This window comes from Cottoperca gobio, chromosome 16 (assembly GCF_900634415.1).
Source record: "Cottoperca gobio chromosome 16, fCotGob3.1, whole genome shotgun sequence".
Lineage (NCBI taxonomy): Eukaryota > Metazoa > Chordata > Actinopteri > Perciformes > Bovichtidae > Cottoperca > Cottoperca gobio.
Genome location: NC_041370.1, coordinates 21,073,525 through 21,090,286, shown reverse-complemented (window position 1 = coordinate 21,090,286; position 16,762 = coordinate 21,073,525). Strand labels below are relative to the sequence as shown.

Genomic DNA, 16,762 nt, shown 5'->3' with positions numbered 1-16,762 from the left:
TCTCGGACGATCGTGAGACTGTTTATTCAGAAGTGTTTTAAATAGTAAGGTTTTATTGAAAATGCATGTGTTTGAGAAGTAAACGTTTTGGATTCTTCGTTCTCCGCAGAGGCATTCGAGAAAAACTTTTTTTTCCTCACAAATTTTCGGTAACACGAGGTGAGCAATTGATTTATAAATAATAATTTTTGGGGGTGACGTATTCCTTTAAGTGATCAGCTTAAAATGTTGATATGATGTAAATTAAAGTTTTACCTGAGAGATTCGGAACGCTTCAATTCATTACATAATAATCTGTCCTGCCAAACACACCTTCGGGCGTGGGGAAGATATCATTCCAAGTTCCAAGTCAGAAAAAGGAAAGTCATCAGTGTCAAAGTTGAATGAAATATCTTTCCTTTTATGCCTCGGCGCCGGCGACAGCTGTGGCCGGAGGCATTGTGTTTTCAGGTTGGCCGTCATTCTGCCCCATTAACACGATATCTCAGGAACGTCTTTAGGGAATTTCTTCAAATTGACCTCAATGACCTCGCAAAACACGTCATAATTCTATAAGTCATGTGATCATTTTGAGAATTTCACACATATGCCTAATGAGATAAAATGATGCAGGGGTGAAATTTTGGTCAGACATGGAGATAAACTGCAATCTGACAGCTTTGGCGAAAGCACACAATCACAAGGTGGTAATTCCAGTTTAGTCTACTGTAAAGTCATCAGATTTATGACTCGAGCCTAACTCAAGCCTAAGTGAAATGACTCGAGTCCACACCTCTGCAATAACCTAACGCCTGGATCAAACGACATGATATCAGCCCCGGGAGGTTGGAATATAAATGAGCATTGGGAACGACAATAGCTCGTTTTATCCCGTGTAATGTGTCATAGTGGAAGACAGACGAGGCAGCATCTGTGACGCCTCACTTGCCACCTAGCACAGTATTTATAGCTGAAGGTAGTTTGTAATGTCTGTCCCTAGATGGGCAAAATCTAGGGAAACGGAAAAGAAACTCACAAAGCAGCGCAAAACACAGTGATGAAATCAAGTTCTAAAATGAAATGACGAGCATCAGATCATCCAATGACTGATCGTTAGTGATGAGTTAATGATCATCACCTGGACACAGAGGGACACCTGTCCAAATGAGAATTTACAAAAGGCACCACAAGTTACTCAGCCAGAAACTGTGAGAGGTACAAACATGTCCCAGGGCATCTGAGGAGCCTGGTTATTTAGGCATGTATGGATGAATTTAATATCAGCAAATTTATTGAAAAGATAAAAACGTAACTTTTAATTTCTTCAGAATATGGTGGCAGTGCAATTATGTATCTTTTAACAAGGCTTAATTGTTGTAGAAGCTGCTTGTGAACAATACGTTTCATATTATCTTTGGCTTTGACGTGACGTATAACCACAGTGTAATAACTGTAATAACTTTTACTCCATGAACTCAGTCCACACAAGGATGTTTTCCACGTGAATCAGGGTTTTTAGTGAAATGACGCTCTTGTTTGTTTCCAGGTGACTGACCACAAAGGCACAGTGTGGAGCAGTACGAGGCCGAGTGACGAGGAGGCATCCGGAACCTTGCTCAGTGTTACACTCGTGCTGTACGGCACCTACCACCCACACAGGGCCGTGCATGGTATGTGAGAGAGTCTACTTTGAACACTTGCCAACTGAGGTGAGAATGGAGGCAGGCAGGGTGACTGTAGACTGACACGTGCTCTGAGTGTACTTTTGAAAAACAACACCCACTGGAAGCCAAATTAATCCGTTAATTAACATCCAGAAAAATTACAAAATTAATAATTTAAAGAGAAATAGAAGCTCTTTCTATGACAGCAGGACACGTTACTCTTTGCCATTGTTTGCTTTAAGTAAAGTAAAAATGTATTTTACAACGTTTTGTATATTGTTCTTTTTCACTTTACTTAAAGCATAAAATGACCACTTACAGTAAGTTTTAATCACGTATAATTATAATGCATTATAACAGTGATAATAACACATTTTAAAAAGATTATAATGTATTACAACTATGGGAATTATAATATAATATGTATATATGTATATAAGAAATGTCAGTGAGTGACCAGCAGTTATGAAGTATTATGATACTTGACCTTAAGTATTCTAAAATACTTTATAAATGTGTTATGACTATTGTTATAAAGCATGATTAATATTTATGAGTGCCTATAACTATAATATTACAGTGCTATGAGCAGATTATGACGCATTATAAGTATGGTTATAATGTATTATAGACATAGAGAAACTGTTACCGGAAATTTCAAATGTTTGACTTTTTCCACAAGTACAACATAAAGCTTTCCCCACCCTCCCCTCCCACCTCCACCTGCCATCTCTGCTTCTACGGCTGAAGCAGTGTAGTCAGAAGAAGTCAGCCGGGCCACTGACCACTGAGACTGTGATGTGTAATTACAGCGTGACCCCTGGCTGCCCCTCCCCCTCCTCCACAGTGTGTGTCAGCTCCCCCGATGCCCACGACCTCCACACACACTCACACACACACACCTCGTTAGCCACACCGGCACGAAGCCACAACATCGTCCTCCATGTCCCTGTCGGGGATTTTAGGGTTGTTAGAATCACCGAGGCATGCTGGGAGAGAGACTCTGAATCAGACTTTCCTGTTGATCTCTGTCAACAGGGGTTCCCGCCGGTCAAGGAGGTCCTGAAATATCATGGACTTTTGAAAGATAGTCAAGACCTTAATACATTTAGGACATTTTACAGATTTCTAGCCCAACTGTATTAAATAAAACCAGACTATAGGGAAGGAAGTACTCCGGCTCGGTTCTGGAAAGCTGGAAAGAGATGGAAAGGTTGTGGAATTTCACCAGAGGGCCACAGTGGGAACCCTCTCTATCTGTGTGTGTGTGCGTGTGTGTGTGTGTGTCTTGCTCTGTTGCTCTCTCGTCTCTTTCTGTCAAGATGCTGATCTCTCTGTTGAGAAATCAATGGCTCTCCCTCCTCCTCCTCTCCCTCTCTCTCCATCCATCCATGTATCCCTCCCCGTGCTCCTGGATCTAACCCAAGTTCAAGCTGTTAGTCAATCTGCTGTCCACACACACACGCACAAGCACACACACACACACGCACAAGCACACACACACACAAGCACACACACGCACACGCACACACACACACACACACACACACACACACACACACACACACTCACACACACTGTTCATTCACAGGTTCTTACAGTGTTGCTATTCCTCAATTTTTCCCCAATGACATCATCATTCTGTAGTAGTTTGCCGGCTCTGAACTTCACCCACATTATAATTAACAATCAGGCTCCTTGTAGGCTGTGTGAATACATAAACATACCGTATATGAATACTCTTTGGGTATTTTTATGTTAATAACATGAATGCTAGAGAAATGCTTCAAATGTCTTTGAATATTTTTTTTTGACCGAGACTTAGATGAGGAGATTGAAAGCAATCTCATGTCTGTACGCTAAATATGAAGTTAGAGCCAGAGGGAGATTAGTTCAGTTTAGCAAAGACTTGAGGAGCTGGGAAGCTGACTTTTTCCCTCTGGACAGAAGTGAGCCAGCTGTTATGCTAAGCTAAGCTAACTTTCTCCTAGCTCTAGCTCTATTTACCATACAGACGTGACAGCGGTATCGATCTTCTCATCTAACTCTTGGCAATAAATATATTGAATACAGATGAATAGTTTCAAATGTTTAACTGATATTTACCAGAATGAAACTTCCCCAGTTGATTACTTACGTTCGTCAATTATTATTTGTATTAAAAGTTTTCTGAAATGTTATGTTTAATATGCAAATGAAGCATTATATAATGCTATCTTTTGGTGAATTCAGGAGAAATCTACAGACTCAAATAGACAAAGTTAGTCAAATAAACACCTACATGTGTAGTTTTGGTGTTTTCTTTCCACTAGTCTGAAAGAAGACGTGTTATGGCAGCCACATAGCCCAAAATCTCTAAATTGAGCGGTGCATTTAAAACAATGTTTTCGGCTGTGTCTTGCCTTAAATTACTTTTTTAATTGTCCTCTTCTGTGATGATATGAGACACTGTGCTATTTTTACATGAGATTTCATAGGTTAGGGAGACCCATCTCCAGATGTAGCCACATACACAACCTGAACAAGTGTTATATGAACATGAGATTGTTAAACACGTTCCTGAACCGTGGACTTTTCACCACTTTGTGGATGTTGAATTTGCTCCCTTTCAGCCACAAGAGCTTTAGTGAGTCCCACACTGATGTGATGGCGTGCAGGTGTTATGGGTTCTAATTCATCACAAACATGTTAAAGTCTCTGTGCAGGTTAGTCAAATTCTTCCATAACAAACGAGGAAACCATTTCTCTATGTACCCGGCTTTGTTCGGGATCTTTCAATAACTGTTGCACTGTTGTTTAAAATGTATTTGTTTCCCGTTGCATAAAGATTTTACTAAATCGGATTTAAGTGGCCAACCGACCATAAAATACAACCCCTGAACAAAAGTACTAAAATAGTTTCCACATATCTTTAGAAGGACAATGTCATTTAAGAGGACTTGTCATTTAACAACACAGTGTATGTTAAAATGTTGGCATGGAGCCTGTGAAAGTCAGAAAAGAATCCAACTCCCTCGCCAGAAATGGTATTATTACTAAAGGATCTGTGTGGATTTAATGATTTCTCTTCCATTAACAGTCAACTTTGTGATTATTATAGACCACACACACATCCCACTGGGAGTAGAAATGACTGAATAATGTATACTGATTTTGTGTGACCCGCTGTGTCCTCTGTTAAAGCACCTCTGTAGTTCATTGGAGTAAAAAAGGAGTACAGTTGCCAGTTTATTCGGTACAGCCAGCTAAAACTAATGCAGTCTCCAACAGCAGAATCCTTCCTTCATAAAGGTCATAATGTTATTGTTGAAACTGTGAGAGATATTCATCCACCTCTTTTTATGACAAAATATTTGAAACACCTCTCAGTATAATGTAATACAGTGTAACAGCACTGCAAACTACAGCCTCCAAAATGATCAGTTGAATCAACACCTCTTTAGAACAGCTTCTTTAAATAATCAAAAACAGATCACTACAACCTTCATGAGGGGATTTAATGCAGGTTGGTTGTGTTGTACTGCGTTTGTTATAGTTAGGTGTTTCTAATAAAGTGGCACCTCAGTTCATACAGCATGCCGTCTAAATTAAAACAAAATCAAATGGGATCAAATCACAAATTTGCATGCCAAGAAATGGAACAATGGAACAAATCTGGGGATTATCATTGGAAAATAATGATGTTCCTATTTCTGTTACCAGCTGACATGAGGCCTGCTACTTGCAGATATAACTTAATGCGTTCAGACAGTTTTAGACATTTATAACACTTGCGTAAAATCACCTAAAGTAAAACCAGAGACGGGTTAGAGAGGAGACGCAACCTGTTTAGGACCGATTCTTTTCCCCACAGTCAACTGAGTAAATATTGGATCCATGTTTCACAAGCCGCATATCTTCCCAACATTCTGACACTACAAGGGAATTCTGGAGACGGACAAATCAAATTAACTTTGTTCAAGAATGATTTCTCTGATTAAGCAATAAACACTTGCGATATCCTAGCTAACTCATTTTGTAATGCTAAATATGTCTGTTAGCTGTGTACAGTAAATATCTAATGTTAGCTAAATAAAATATAAATACATTAGATATGTAATGGTATGCACTTCCTGTCACTTAGATTACAGGAAGTGTATACCGTTACATACCATTGGCACGGCTTGTAATGCGTCATCTTTTGTTATAGAGCATCTTTGGTAAAGCCAACTGCATTTAAAGGACATAAAATGTGACACTTACAATGTCATTTATACTGTAGTGGACATGTAATGTCATTGTTTATAGATCTACAGTAAATGAGCTCTCACATACCACACGCTGAGCTTTATGCTTACAATGTGTAGGATAAAGCTTCAGCACCAGCACGTATGTGTTTGTGCGTGTTTTGTATGTGTGCGTGCCCCTGTTTGTGTTTGTTTGGTGGCTGTGCAGCAAGTGAAGGCAAATTGCTGTGATTATGTGGCAGTAATTGAACAGGGATGGTGTGTTTAATTGAGTTGTTGTTTCCTGATGTTTCTCTGTAGTAGCAGGAGTCGCCGCGCTGACAGGTGCCTCGTCTTGCCTCGCCAAGATGAGATGAGAGTTTTTTATATATGTACCGTCACATAGGCTTTGTTGTGTCTTTTTTAGCCGTGTTTCTGTGTGTTTTGCCTTCATGGAGATTGTTTGGTTGAAGGATGTGCGTGTAAGTTTCAGCATATAGAGAGAAGTGTGGGGTTTATAAGATGGTTCTCTAAATAGTTGTACACATAATGTTTATTAGGATGTTTTGTTTTTTATTACGTGTGTGTGTGTGTGTTTGTGTGTGTGTGTGTGTGTGTGTGTGTGTGTGTGTGTGTGTGTGTGTGTACCTCTCTGTTAAAGTGTGTATGCAGGTTTACTTGTGTATGTGTCAATAGGCCTCATGCAGTGACATTCTCTGATTTATATAAATCTGAGGCTTGTGGCAGATTGTTTATTATTAGCATAGGCAACGCCCCCTAAACACTATATAAGGTCAGGTGTTTTGCCATGTGCAGATACTCTGGAGAAAAGGAGAGATGCCGACTAAAAAAGGCTACAAGAAGAAGAACTTCAGCAGTAGTGAAATCCAGGTACTGTTATATAATAGATCAATTAAATGTCAAGAAAGTAAACAGCTGAGTGTCAGTACTGGTGTAACAGGACAATCAAAAGGCATCTTAGAGCAGTGTGTAGGCCATTCAGAAGCTGAACACACACACTATCATCCTCCAATGGTTTTTATAGTCTTAATTGGGATTAATGGAGCAATAGTATTTCTTAAACCCACACATTTAATAATCCAATCATTATACTGTATTTACTCTAAAACATATAACAATGTACATTTGATTATATGATATTCCTGCATTTTTTTAACTTATGTTTCCTTGCGATTTGTGGAATGTAAAAAAAAATTGTATCTTGATAAGAGTGCTCTCAGCCACTGATACCTAAGAGAAGAGCAAAATAAAAAAACATTGGTGAATTCCAGAAATATATGGTTAAAAGAAATAAGAACAAATCGTGATACCAACAGAAATAAGAGTAAATGTGTTGTTATATCCCCTCACTGCATGAGGCCCAATGTATTGTGTATGATGCATATGAGAAAGACACTATGCATTAGTCCTTTTGTGTTTTCCTACATGTACTCTTTTTTTATGAGTGTGTGTGTGTGTGTGTGTGTGTGTGTGTGTGTGTGTGTGTGTGTGTGTGTGTGTGTGTGTGTGTGTGTGTTTGTGTGTGTGTGTGTGTGTGTGTGTGTGTGTGTGTGTGATGTGGCTCTATCTGATCTGCCTTCTGGGCTCTATGGCCCAAATCAAATGGTAGGAAACATCAATTTCACCATCCTGTCTCTTCCTCCTCCTCCCCCCTCTCTTCCTCCTCCTCCCCCCTCTCCTCCTCTCCTTGTATAATTTCTCCTCCCCCCCAGCTCCTCACTCTTCTTCCCTCTTTCTCTCCTTCTTACTCATGTCTTGCTCTCTGCTGAGGTGTGATTGTGTTCCTCCTCTGAGCACCAGTGATCTAAGGGGTTCAGTGTGTGTGTCCATATATGTGCATGTGTGTGTGTGTGTTTGGTGACTGGTTGGGGATCTGAGCAGCCCGACGCTGCACATTGTGCGGCGCAATTCACGGACGACGTCTCCAGATGAATGCCTCCATTCACAATTACAGCCTCTCCATTAGATGCAGCCCTCGCCGCCTTGTTGTTGTCTTTTCTTTTTCTCTGCAAAAAAAAAAAAAGCAATTAAAGCAGGACAAAAACAAGCTGGAACACAAGCAGTGTACCTGGAAAAATAAAAAAAACAGCAAGGGAAGGGGTGTGGGAGTGTGTGTGTGGGGCGGGGATTTTTCAGTCGGGGTTCATACTGCACACTATCTCTGTTTTATTCTTGAGAAAATCCTCCTGGATTTATTTGAACATTCTCACATGAATGCCATCTCCTCTAAGAGACTCACACTACTACTCAATGTCGGATACATATTTTAGATTTTCCCGTCGTAGTGTGAGTGTGTCTGTCTTACAGTTTCATTGTGAAAAGGATCAGATTACTTCACAAGCATAGAAAGCTGAGAAACACCCTCTAAAGTGAGGACATGTTGGCACTGATGTTCTCAAAGGGGCTAGTTTAGGATTAAACTTTGATTTATGGTTAAGGTCAAATGTAAAGTTGCTTGTGTGAGTCATTGTTTACACCAACATTATCACACTGTACAGTATGTGAAGCACAAAGAGGGATTTGCTGCAATTTCCGTTTCAGGTCATTTTAAATCCAAATGTAACAAATTAGAAAGGCTGAATGAAAATGGCGAATGCATTTTATATGAAACAGCAGACTGTTTATTTATTTGCTAAATAATGTATGCAATGAAATTAATTGTAAACACATTTGTGTATTTTTTAAAGATGATAGCTTGGCATGATTTGTAAAGTGGTTGAATTAATGTTGAAAATGTCCTGAATTATTTGTTCACCACAACCTTTTAGAAGGTTGACCGGATCTTATGTATCTTGGTCTTATACCTGTGTACACGCTGCCATCATGATTTTTCATAAAAATAACAACTTTCACTTTTTTATTTTGGTCTTCAAACATTTTATTGTGACTCCTTCACAATAAAAGCCACCCCATGTTTCGCCATTTGAATTATTTAATGTAATGAAGCAGCAATATAAAAGGTTTGTTTTACATTAGCACTGTATTAGGTTATAAATGTACTTACTATAACCACACAGCTCTTATATGGCTGTAGAGTTAACAGTGAGGATGATATCAGTGAGGTAAAACTACATATAGTAACGCTGGATGACATGTCGCATCGTTTTCTTGTCGGTCCCTTATGTGTCGGTAGGCAATTTGAATCTCAAGCAGAAATGGCGGACTCCGCCACTACAACAAATACTACCATATAGAGACTCAATTACAGAATGCAAATACATTAAACAGTTTCTGCTGATCAAAAACAGGATTTGATTTCACGAAAATGTTAAGGAATATAAGTTTAAGTAAAGTATAGAATAGTAAAAACTCAGAAAATACAAACGATTTAAGGATTTTAAAGTAAAAGTGACCCTGACTTGTGTCTGTTCTTTTATTTTCATTTTATTACTCAAGTTTAGTGAATATATGATACTAGTTAAAATATTATTTCAAACATTTTGTGCAAAATTGACTTGACATTTGGATGGAAACGTAGCTACTGAGGCAGAGTGCAATGTACCACTTAAGTAGTTATGCTTCTTCTAGTTTTCTTCAGAGGGACCCCTGCAGAGCATTGTGTCCATGGGGTCGCCTCACCCTGTCCCTCACAGGGGGGAGTACCAGAGGGACCGTCTCCAACCTCTGGACCTGATTCAATGGGTCTACCAGATGGAGAAAGACAGGAAGGTACGGGCTGCTGACATCACTCTCCCAGCCAGACACAAGGTACAGTACTGTACACAGAGTGGGAACACACATGTTTCACACACACTGTGATTTACTATTCCAATAAATCACTGGCACCGCCTAATTTCCTATGGATTTCAATTTCCCCCTGGACATATCTGCATTGATCAACTTCAGGTGTAAGGATGTGCCAGGCGTCGCTCACTGTGACACTGAAGAATGGCTCGCAGAGCTCTGCCATACGCGTATGTGACTGTCTTAGTGTGTGTGTGTGTGTGTGTGTGTGTGTGTGTGTGTGTGTGTGTGTGTGTGTGTGTATGTGAGTGTGTGTGTGTGTCTGCGTGTGTACAACGGTGGGATTTGTGCACACACAGCATTTCTGTTCAACGCTGTCTACACCCCCGAGGCTTTAAGGTACAAATCCTAGAGTAATAACATCTGAAAATGTCAGAATCATAGAGACAGTTGCATGGGGACTTGAAATATTGTTATTCTGATCATATCTGCTCGTACTCCGAGTCTACGCCTGATTATGAGGAACAATTAGATATCATTGTGGCTTGACCAACAGTTGTTACTGCAGAAACCAGAGCAGGATATAACTCCCCTTTGAAATTAGAGGACATTTTGTGGTCTACTGAATAGGTCGTCCCCTCTTTCTCCCCCTTTCCTTCTCATCTAAACACAAAAGCCTAAAAAATAATCTTTTTTTATTTGACCTATTTCACAAGATGCAAAGCAATGTAATCTCTGTAATTGAATTCGTAGTGTTGAAGGAATGCGATTTGGCTCCTCCTCGCATGGCCAACACTGAAATTGAAACTGTATGAAGCGTTTGTTCCTGGCGATAATTTAAAGCCTTTATCTGCCAATGAAATGCCGATATCATCGTGCATCCCTGCTACTGAATCATCTTTCACCACGTTGTCTTAACTGAAACAAATATAATTCCCTCTCTAGACTAATAATGCATTATCCTCTCACAGTCTCACACATCTATCTGTGTCCTTTACGCTGCATTATGAGGCCAATTACAGCTCTGACAAAAGTGTGCCGCTTGGACAACAGGTCGCTCTGTTTGTGTGCATGTTGCTGCCTGACATGTCCTTGCAGGGGTACACGCTCCGCGGGCCTGTAGATGAGTTTTGAGCCGGTCTTATACGAGGCAACGACGAGGCCTGACAACGTCTTTACCCCGAGTTCTTCCCCTAGAGGCAGATCTGAATGGATCGTAGAGGCAAGGAGGAGAAATAAATTGGAGAAAAGGATAAATCGATGCTTGGCGGAGAGGCAAACAGACCTTCCAACCCCCGGCCCAGACACACACACATATACACACACGTACCACGGCGTGGCTTTTTTTCCTTGGGCTGTATTGGATTGGTATGCAGAGCTGAGGAGAGAGACGCTCAGAAAAAGACTTGGCCTACAAATGATGTCCTTTGTTTGATCCACTAGGTTGGGGGGGGGGGGATTTGAGGGGGGTGGATGGGGAGGGTCGTCCCACAGAGACGGTGGAAGGGCTGGGAAACAAACATCTCTGTCTGTGAGGCTCTCTCTCCCTCACTCGCTCTCTCTCCCTCACTAACAGCTTCTCATCTGAGGGAGGAGAGACAGATCAGCTCCGGGAAAAGCTGCTGTCACCTGTTTCTATTGAGGACTTAGAGGACAGAGAGGATTCAGTGTAGGTGTGTGTGAATTCCAGTGCTTGAGTATATGCTAAATCTACCAATCTGAAGGATTATGGTTTATTACCACTTCAGTCTTCTGCTTTGTGTAGTTTAGGTCATCATTTCTATGGGTACTAAATAAGATTGTGCTTACTGAGTTAATCACTGAGATCTGCGAACACGCTAATATCAATAAAAAAAACAAATCATGCAATCAAAACAGAGCTGTTACTTTATCATAACCCACAACTACAAAAATACATCCCCGAGTTTTCCTTTACGACTCATTTGTGCCTCTTGCAACATCATTTTTGTATTCTTGTTCTAAATGTCTCTTACTTTCTCTGTGAGGCTTACTTACATACTTGTGTTACAAGTCAGATTCACTAAAGCTCTCTAAATTGCACAGACTTGACGTAAATCGCTCATTTCAACTTAACTATTCATGAGGAGGTGCACGTTCATGAAGGTGATCATTATAAACGCTATATGAGGTCACCCGTTCCGCTTTCTTTTTGTGGAAGTTTAAGTCCATATTAGCCGTAGACAGAAGCTCGATGAAAGACTGTTGGTTGGTTGGTCCACCACTTTGGTCTTAATGGATTGCCATAACATTCATGGTCCACAGAGGATTCCTACTGATTTCGGAAATTCCCTTGACTTTTACTATAGAACCAACATCATGTCAAAAGTTTTCACTTATCCTCAACAGATTCAAAAATAATTCAGGTCATTAAATGTTTAAACTTAAAAACAGCTGTTTTCAATTCCAGCCCAGTTAATATGTATAAAGACCTAAATCTCATTTTATTTTTGGAAATATTTCATGTAATTTTGCCAACATTTTAGCAAATGTACATGACATTTTGATGGAGACATAGCTAGCAGGGCAGGCGGTGCCATACTGATATAGTTATAATGATATAGTATATATATAATGATATAGTTCTGAGGGATACATTGTAACAACTGTACTTTGTGTTTAGTGCTAATTATCAAATGTTATAGTCAACATGTTAAACATTACTAAACATCAACATGTTAGCATTGTCTTTGTGAGTATGTTAGCATGCTTACGTTAGCATGTAGCTCAATGCAACGCTGTGCAGTACAGCTTCACGGAGCTGCTAGCATGGCTGTAGACTCTTAGTCTTTTATTTTATTTTCACTGATTTTGGAAACATATTTACACTCTAAAACCACTTAGGCTAGGGTATTATAGTTCTTAAGTCAAACAAGTGTTTTCCCGCTGTGGAGAAAGGCAAATGTTCTGCACATGACTCGTGCAACAGGTGGTTCTTCAGACCAACTTCAGTCTCAAAACTGATTTTTAAAATGCTATGAAATCAATAATCCAAACTTAACTCTAATGATTTATGCTCCGGTTTTTGCTCCATCACTGCTCACTCCACTCCACCGCACTATTTCTATTCCTTTATCGGAGTCATAGACTATTCTCAGCTCTTCACCAACGACAGCATACGATGCCATTTATTTTAGCTTGGGAGTTCTCTTTTCGCTCCGTGTCTTTTTATAGTTTTGCTGTTCATACTGTACTCCCTGCTGTGCTTCTATTTTCATGAATGCTGTGAGAAATAATTGAAAGCGCCGTGTACGGTGCCGTCTGTTGCAGCGCTCCCACTTCCTCATGCCTTGTAAATACTGTATTAGTGAAGCCCCCGCTGTAAGCTGTCGGCTCGGGATTCCTCACAACTCCGGGACGTCAACACTCGCTGAAAACTTGAGCCAAGATCAAATCGTAACCAGAGTCTGAAACGTAGCTCCCGTGGACAGAGCCAGTTTATGATTGATTACAAATTCAGCTGTTTGTCCTTGTATTTTTTCCTTGCAAAAAGAAAACATGGTTGAATCAAATTTATTTAGGTGTTTTCTAAAAAAAAGCATACTCACGGCATCCATAAGGAAGAGAGAAAGGATGTCAAAGGAGTCACAACCTCTGCTGCAAGTGGTGCTGGTGTGAAGTGCAACAGACGGAGGACCTGGAGGAGTCTTAACAAGAACTAATAATGTACCACAACAACTATAAATACATCATGGCATCAGTTTAAATATCCACTTCGCAGATTTTCCACGTGCATTTAAAGGTCAGTTTACCAGTCATAGGGAGTACCACTCAGCCTGTGCCAACTCTTGTGTTATGTCTTCTGGAGGAAGAATACTCTGGAGGAAATGTTCCTGAGAAAACAACCCCAGATGATGTCATGAGGTTTGGGGATGGAGATGTCCATTTTTTAACAGAAAAGCTACGTTACAAAAATGTGTAAATTGGGGCCGTTGAATTTGAAAGGTTTCAGGTGTTTGACAGAGAGAGGGTTGAATGAAAAGATTCTATTGGTTGCATTATGGGAAACGTATCACTTAGCGTTTCTGGACCTTGTCCCATACTATGTTGTATAAAATCAGCATTGCTGTTGTTGCTTCGATTTTGACGATTCTTTCAAAAGATCTGTCTCCTGAGTTCCCCAACTTAATGCCAGTTGAATATAAAATTGTAAAAATGTACACCTTTAATGTAATTACTGCAATGACTCCTGAGATGATCTTTTGTAATCCTGGGTTTCATCCACAGAAACAGGATATGACCATTTACTCTCCTATCATTTATTTGTCTTTAACACCAATTATGTTTTCCATCAGATGCTGAAGATTGCTGGAGACTTAGTGTTGGATCAGCAGATCCTCAACAAGCCCATGAAGTCCAGTATGGCTTTCCAGGTAAACTGCAGCACCACAAGTCCAGAAGATCGGTAAAATTAATGCACATTTCCATCCACTACTGTTGTGCGAATATTAGGAGTTGGTGGCGCTAATTCTCTGAAACCACTGCAGAAGAAGAAGGTGCAGCGAGGTCAAACCTGAAACATTGCGAAACAACGTAGAAAACGTGATGGAAATATGTAATTCATGCTTGTTTCATGTATAACATTTTACATCTCATCGCTCCAAAAAGATTTGATGTTTTCATCTGCGCTACTTCTTGTCTCTCCAGTGGAGCGGTAGTTTGTGGGACGTTTAACTCACACGCTTCATGTACATCATGATTTATTCGCTGATAATGTCTCCGGTTTTTTTCCAGCTAAGTTTCCAATGCACTTGGTCGCATTTTCTTTTTTATCCACAAACCAACTTTTCCCCTCAGCCAAGCGTAAACATTTTTTTACGATATTTTGACTTTGAAAATGTGCGTTTTCTTACTGGACATGTGGCTGCGTTTACATCTGAAATCTTTTTTTAATAATTGATTGATTCCGTTTTTTCATGCACAAGCTTCAAGGTTCCATAGTTCCAGCCTCTAGATTGGGAGGATTTGCCGTCTATCTTTGTACTGTGGGATAACTGACTGGGATGGACATTTGTCACTATTTTCTGACATTGTATCGACCAAACGATTAATCGATAAAATAATCTGCAGTTTAATCAATAACAAAAGTATTAGTTGGTTGCAGGCCTAGTTGCTTTTACTGCATGTTTTTCCTGTAGATATGTCATAAACCCATGTTAATACTTTATCCAACAGAAACATCAGGCAGATGTTGCACAGAGGTCCTCCACTGGGTCAAGACCTGCTGTAAAGGAGCATCTTGACACAAAGACCATCAGGGAGAATGTGTACGGAGAGAAAAGGTCCTTACCATCACAGAGTCCCCAGGATGTCGTCACACTCTTCAGATCCAGGAGGAGCAGGAAGGCAGGGGAAGGCTGAGGGCGGCGGGCGGGGAACTGAAGAAACAAATATGAACCACGGTTAAATAAAGACTGTTGTTTTCCACAGTGCAGCAAGCCAATTGATCGTGAATCAATTCCATGTACAGTACTTTGACTGTGTGGCCTCAGTGTCGGCACCGATTATTTATTGTGGATTCCTATCTTGGCTTTAAAATTCAATCACTTCACAGAAACACACACAGACATATCTTTCCCTAAAAACAAATAGTCTCAGGAGCAGCTCTGCACTCATCTGCCTTCGGATGTTGCGAAGGTTAGTGAAAGATATGTTTGTCTTTTTCCACTTCATTGAAGGGTGAATTCAGCTCAGCGCAATAAGAAATGGATTACCCATTCATTAAAGGGGCTATGTCACTCCTCATTGAGTTGGACAAATAGCAAATTAATTTCTAACCGCCTAATTTCTCTCTGTTCTCCACTGAATTTCCGATAACGTCGAATTACCGATCACAGCCATGTGAACTCCCTCAACTTTTTAGCAATTCATTAAAAATGTGCCACAGCGGAGGAAATTCTCTCTCTTATTCCTGCATGCTTCCTTCGCCACCGGAACACTGTACACAAACAGAAATCAACCCAAGTGTTTAATTGAAATGAGGATATTAAAAATACCAGAAACCGTTACAGACTAAAAGTTACTTTGTTGCAATTTTGGAATCAGCCAGAAACTTTTTTACCAGTGCATCTGAATGTGTAACAGAGATGTCCGTGTTCCTCAGTCAAGTGCAGGTCTGTAGGTGGTGGTGTTTTGTAAAGTATAACAGTAGTGTATTGACAGGGCAGTATTGATGTTTCAATTAGAGCAGCGTTACATAGTGCCGCAGCATGGTAACACGGTGCGTCTCCTGCCATCTGCTCTGCCTCCACGTCTGACGAACGAGGCACGTGGGGCTAATCGAGCCGCACATGAGCAATGGGACCGCGAGATCTATCACACACACACACACACACACTCATCTTATACGCACGTCCTTATGCAGAAAAATGGGGGGGAAAGACGAGGGAGAGCTCCTCAGCCCTGCTGTTTAAACAGCCTTCAGAAAGCCTGTGATTTCTCCCCTTCTCCCTTCCTCACATGTGCCACAGGAGCAGCCAGCAGGTTATTTCTCTGACAAGGAAGCAGGCAAACACACCAGATGCACGAGTTACAATTCATCAAAAGCTCATCTGATGGGAAGAACAAAAAAAAGGGAACGGCTTCTGCCAGGTTTTCTCGTGCTGGGACGGTCTGAAATAACAGTGTGCATTATGCCTGGCGTTATTGCCAGCCAAACCACACGAATCAAAGACCTCATTGTGTGGATTACCTCGTTAATCTGTTGATGCCATTGAGTAGTATTGCAGGTGTTAATGTGCCAGCTTTTTTCTCTCTCTCTTCTCTTATTAGGGAGGTGTAGCGTTAGGTTGGTAATCTGCTTTAAATGCTTTCTGGGGAACGAGACGCGCTGAAAGCCAGCCAAGAGAACTCTGCTATCATGAAGAGCTTTCTCTTAATACAGCACACAGAGGGGACCGACTGACTGATGCCAACGGGGACGAGCTAGTGAGCTACACGCCCCACGCCACTTGTTGAAATATATGACTGTATGAATAATGAAAGAGGAAGAGGGAAGTGATACTGCAAAAGCAGTCCCGCGATGACATCTATCACAGAAAAACCTCCTGTTTCCTCCTGCATAAAACTCTCAACTTGTGTCTCTTTGGAGGAGCTAAGCAAAGCTCGGCTCCTGAGCTGATTTAGAGGTGGACTCCTAAACCAAAAGAGAGAGAAAGATAAAGAGACAGAAAGAGAGAAAGACAGGGGGAA

At 40.6% G+C, this 16,762-nt stretch overlaps 1 protein-coding gene across 4 annotated transcripts in view; it reads left to right on the top strand.

Moving 5' to 3' along the window:
• LOC115021661 (neuroendocrine convertase 1-like) overlaps window positions 1-15,871 on the top strand; it is a 174,651-nt gene extending 158,780 nt beyond the window's left edge. For 2 of the 4 annotated variants that reach the window (XM_029452239.1, XM_029452241.1), the window contains 4 exons: window positions 1,526-1,649; window positions 9,408-9,577; window positions 13,867-13,944; window positions 14,747-15,871. In XM_029452239.1, coding sequence (XP_029308099.1) covers window positions 1,526-1,649; window positions 9,408-9,577; window positions 13,867-13,944; window positions 14,747-14,932 — 558 coding nt within the window. In that variant the 3' untranslated portion in view covers window positions 14,933-15,871. Of the gene's footprint in view, window positions 1-1,525; window positions 1,650-2,681; window positions 3,060-9,407; window positions 9,578-13,866; window positions 13,945-14,746 lie in introns of those variants that run through there. The other 2 variants (XM_029452240.1, XM_029452242.1) reach the window with 2 other exon arrangements.
• Window positions 15,872-16,762: the final 891 nt, after the last annotated feature.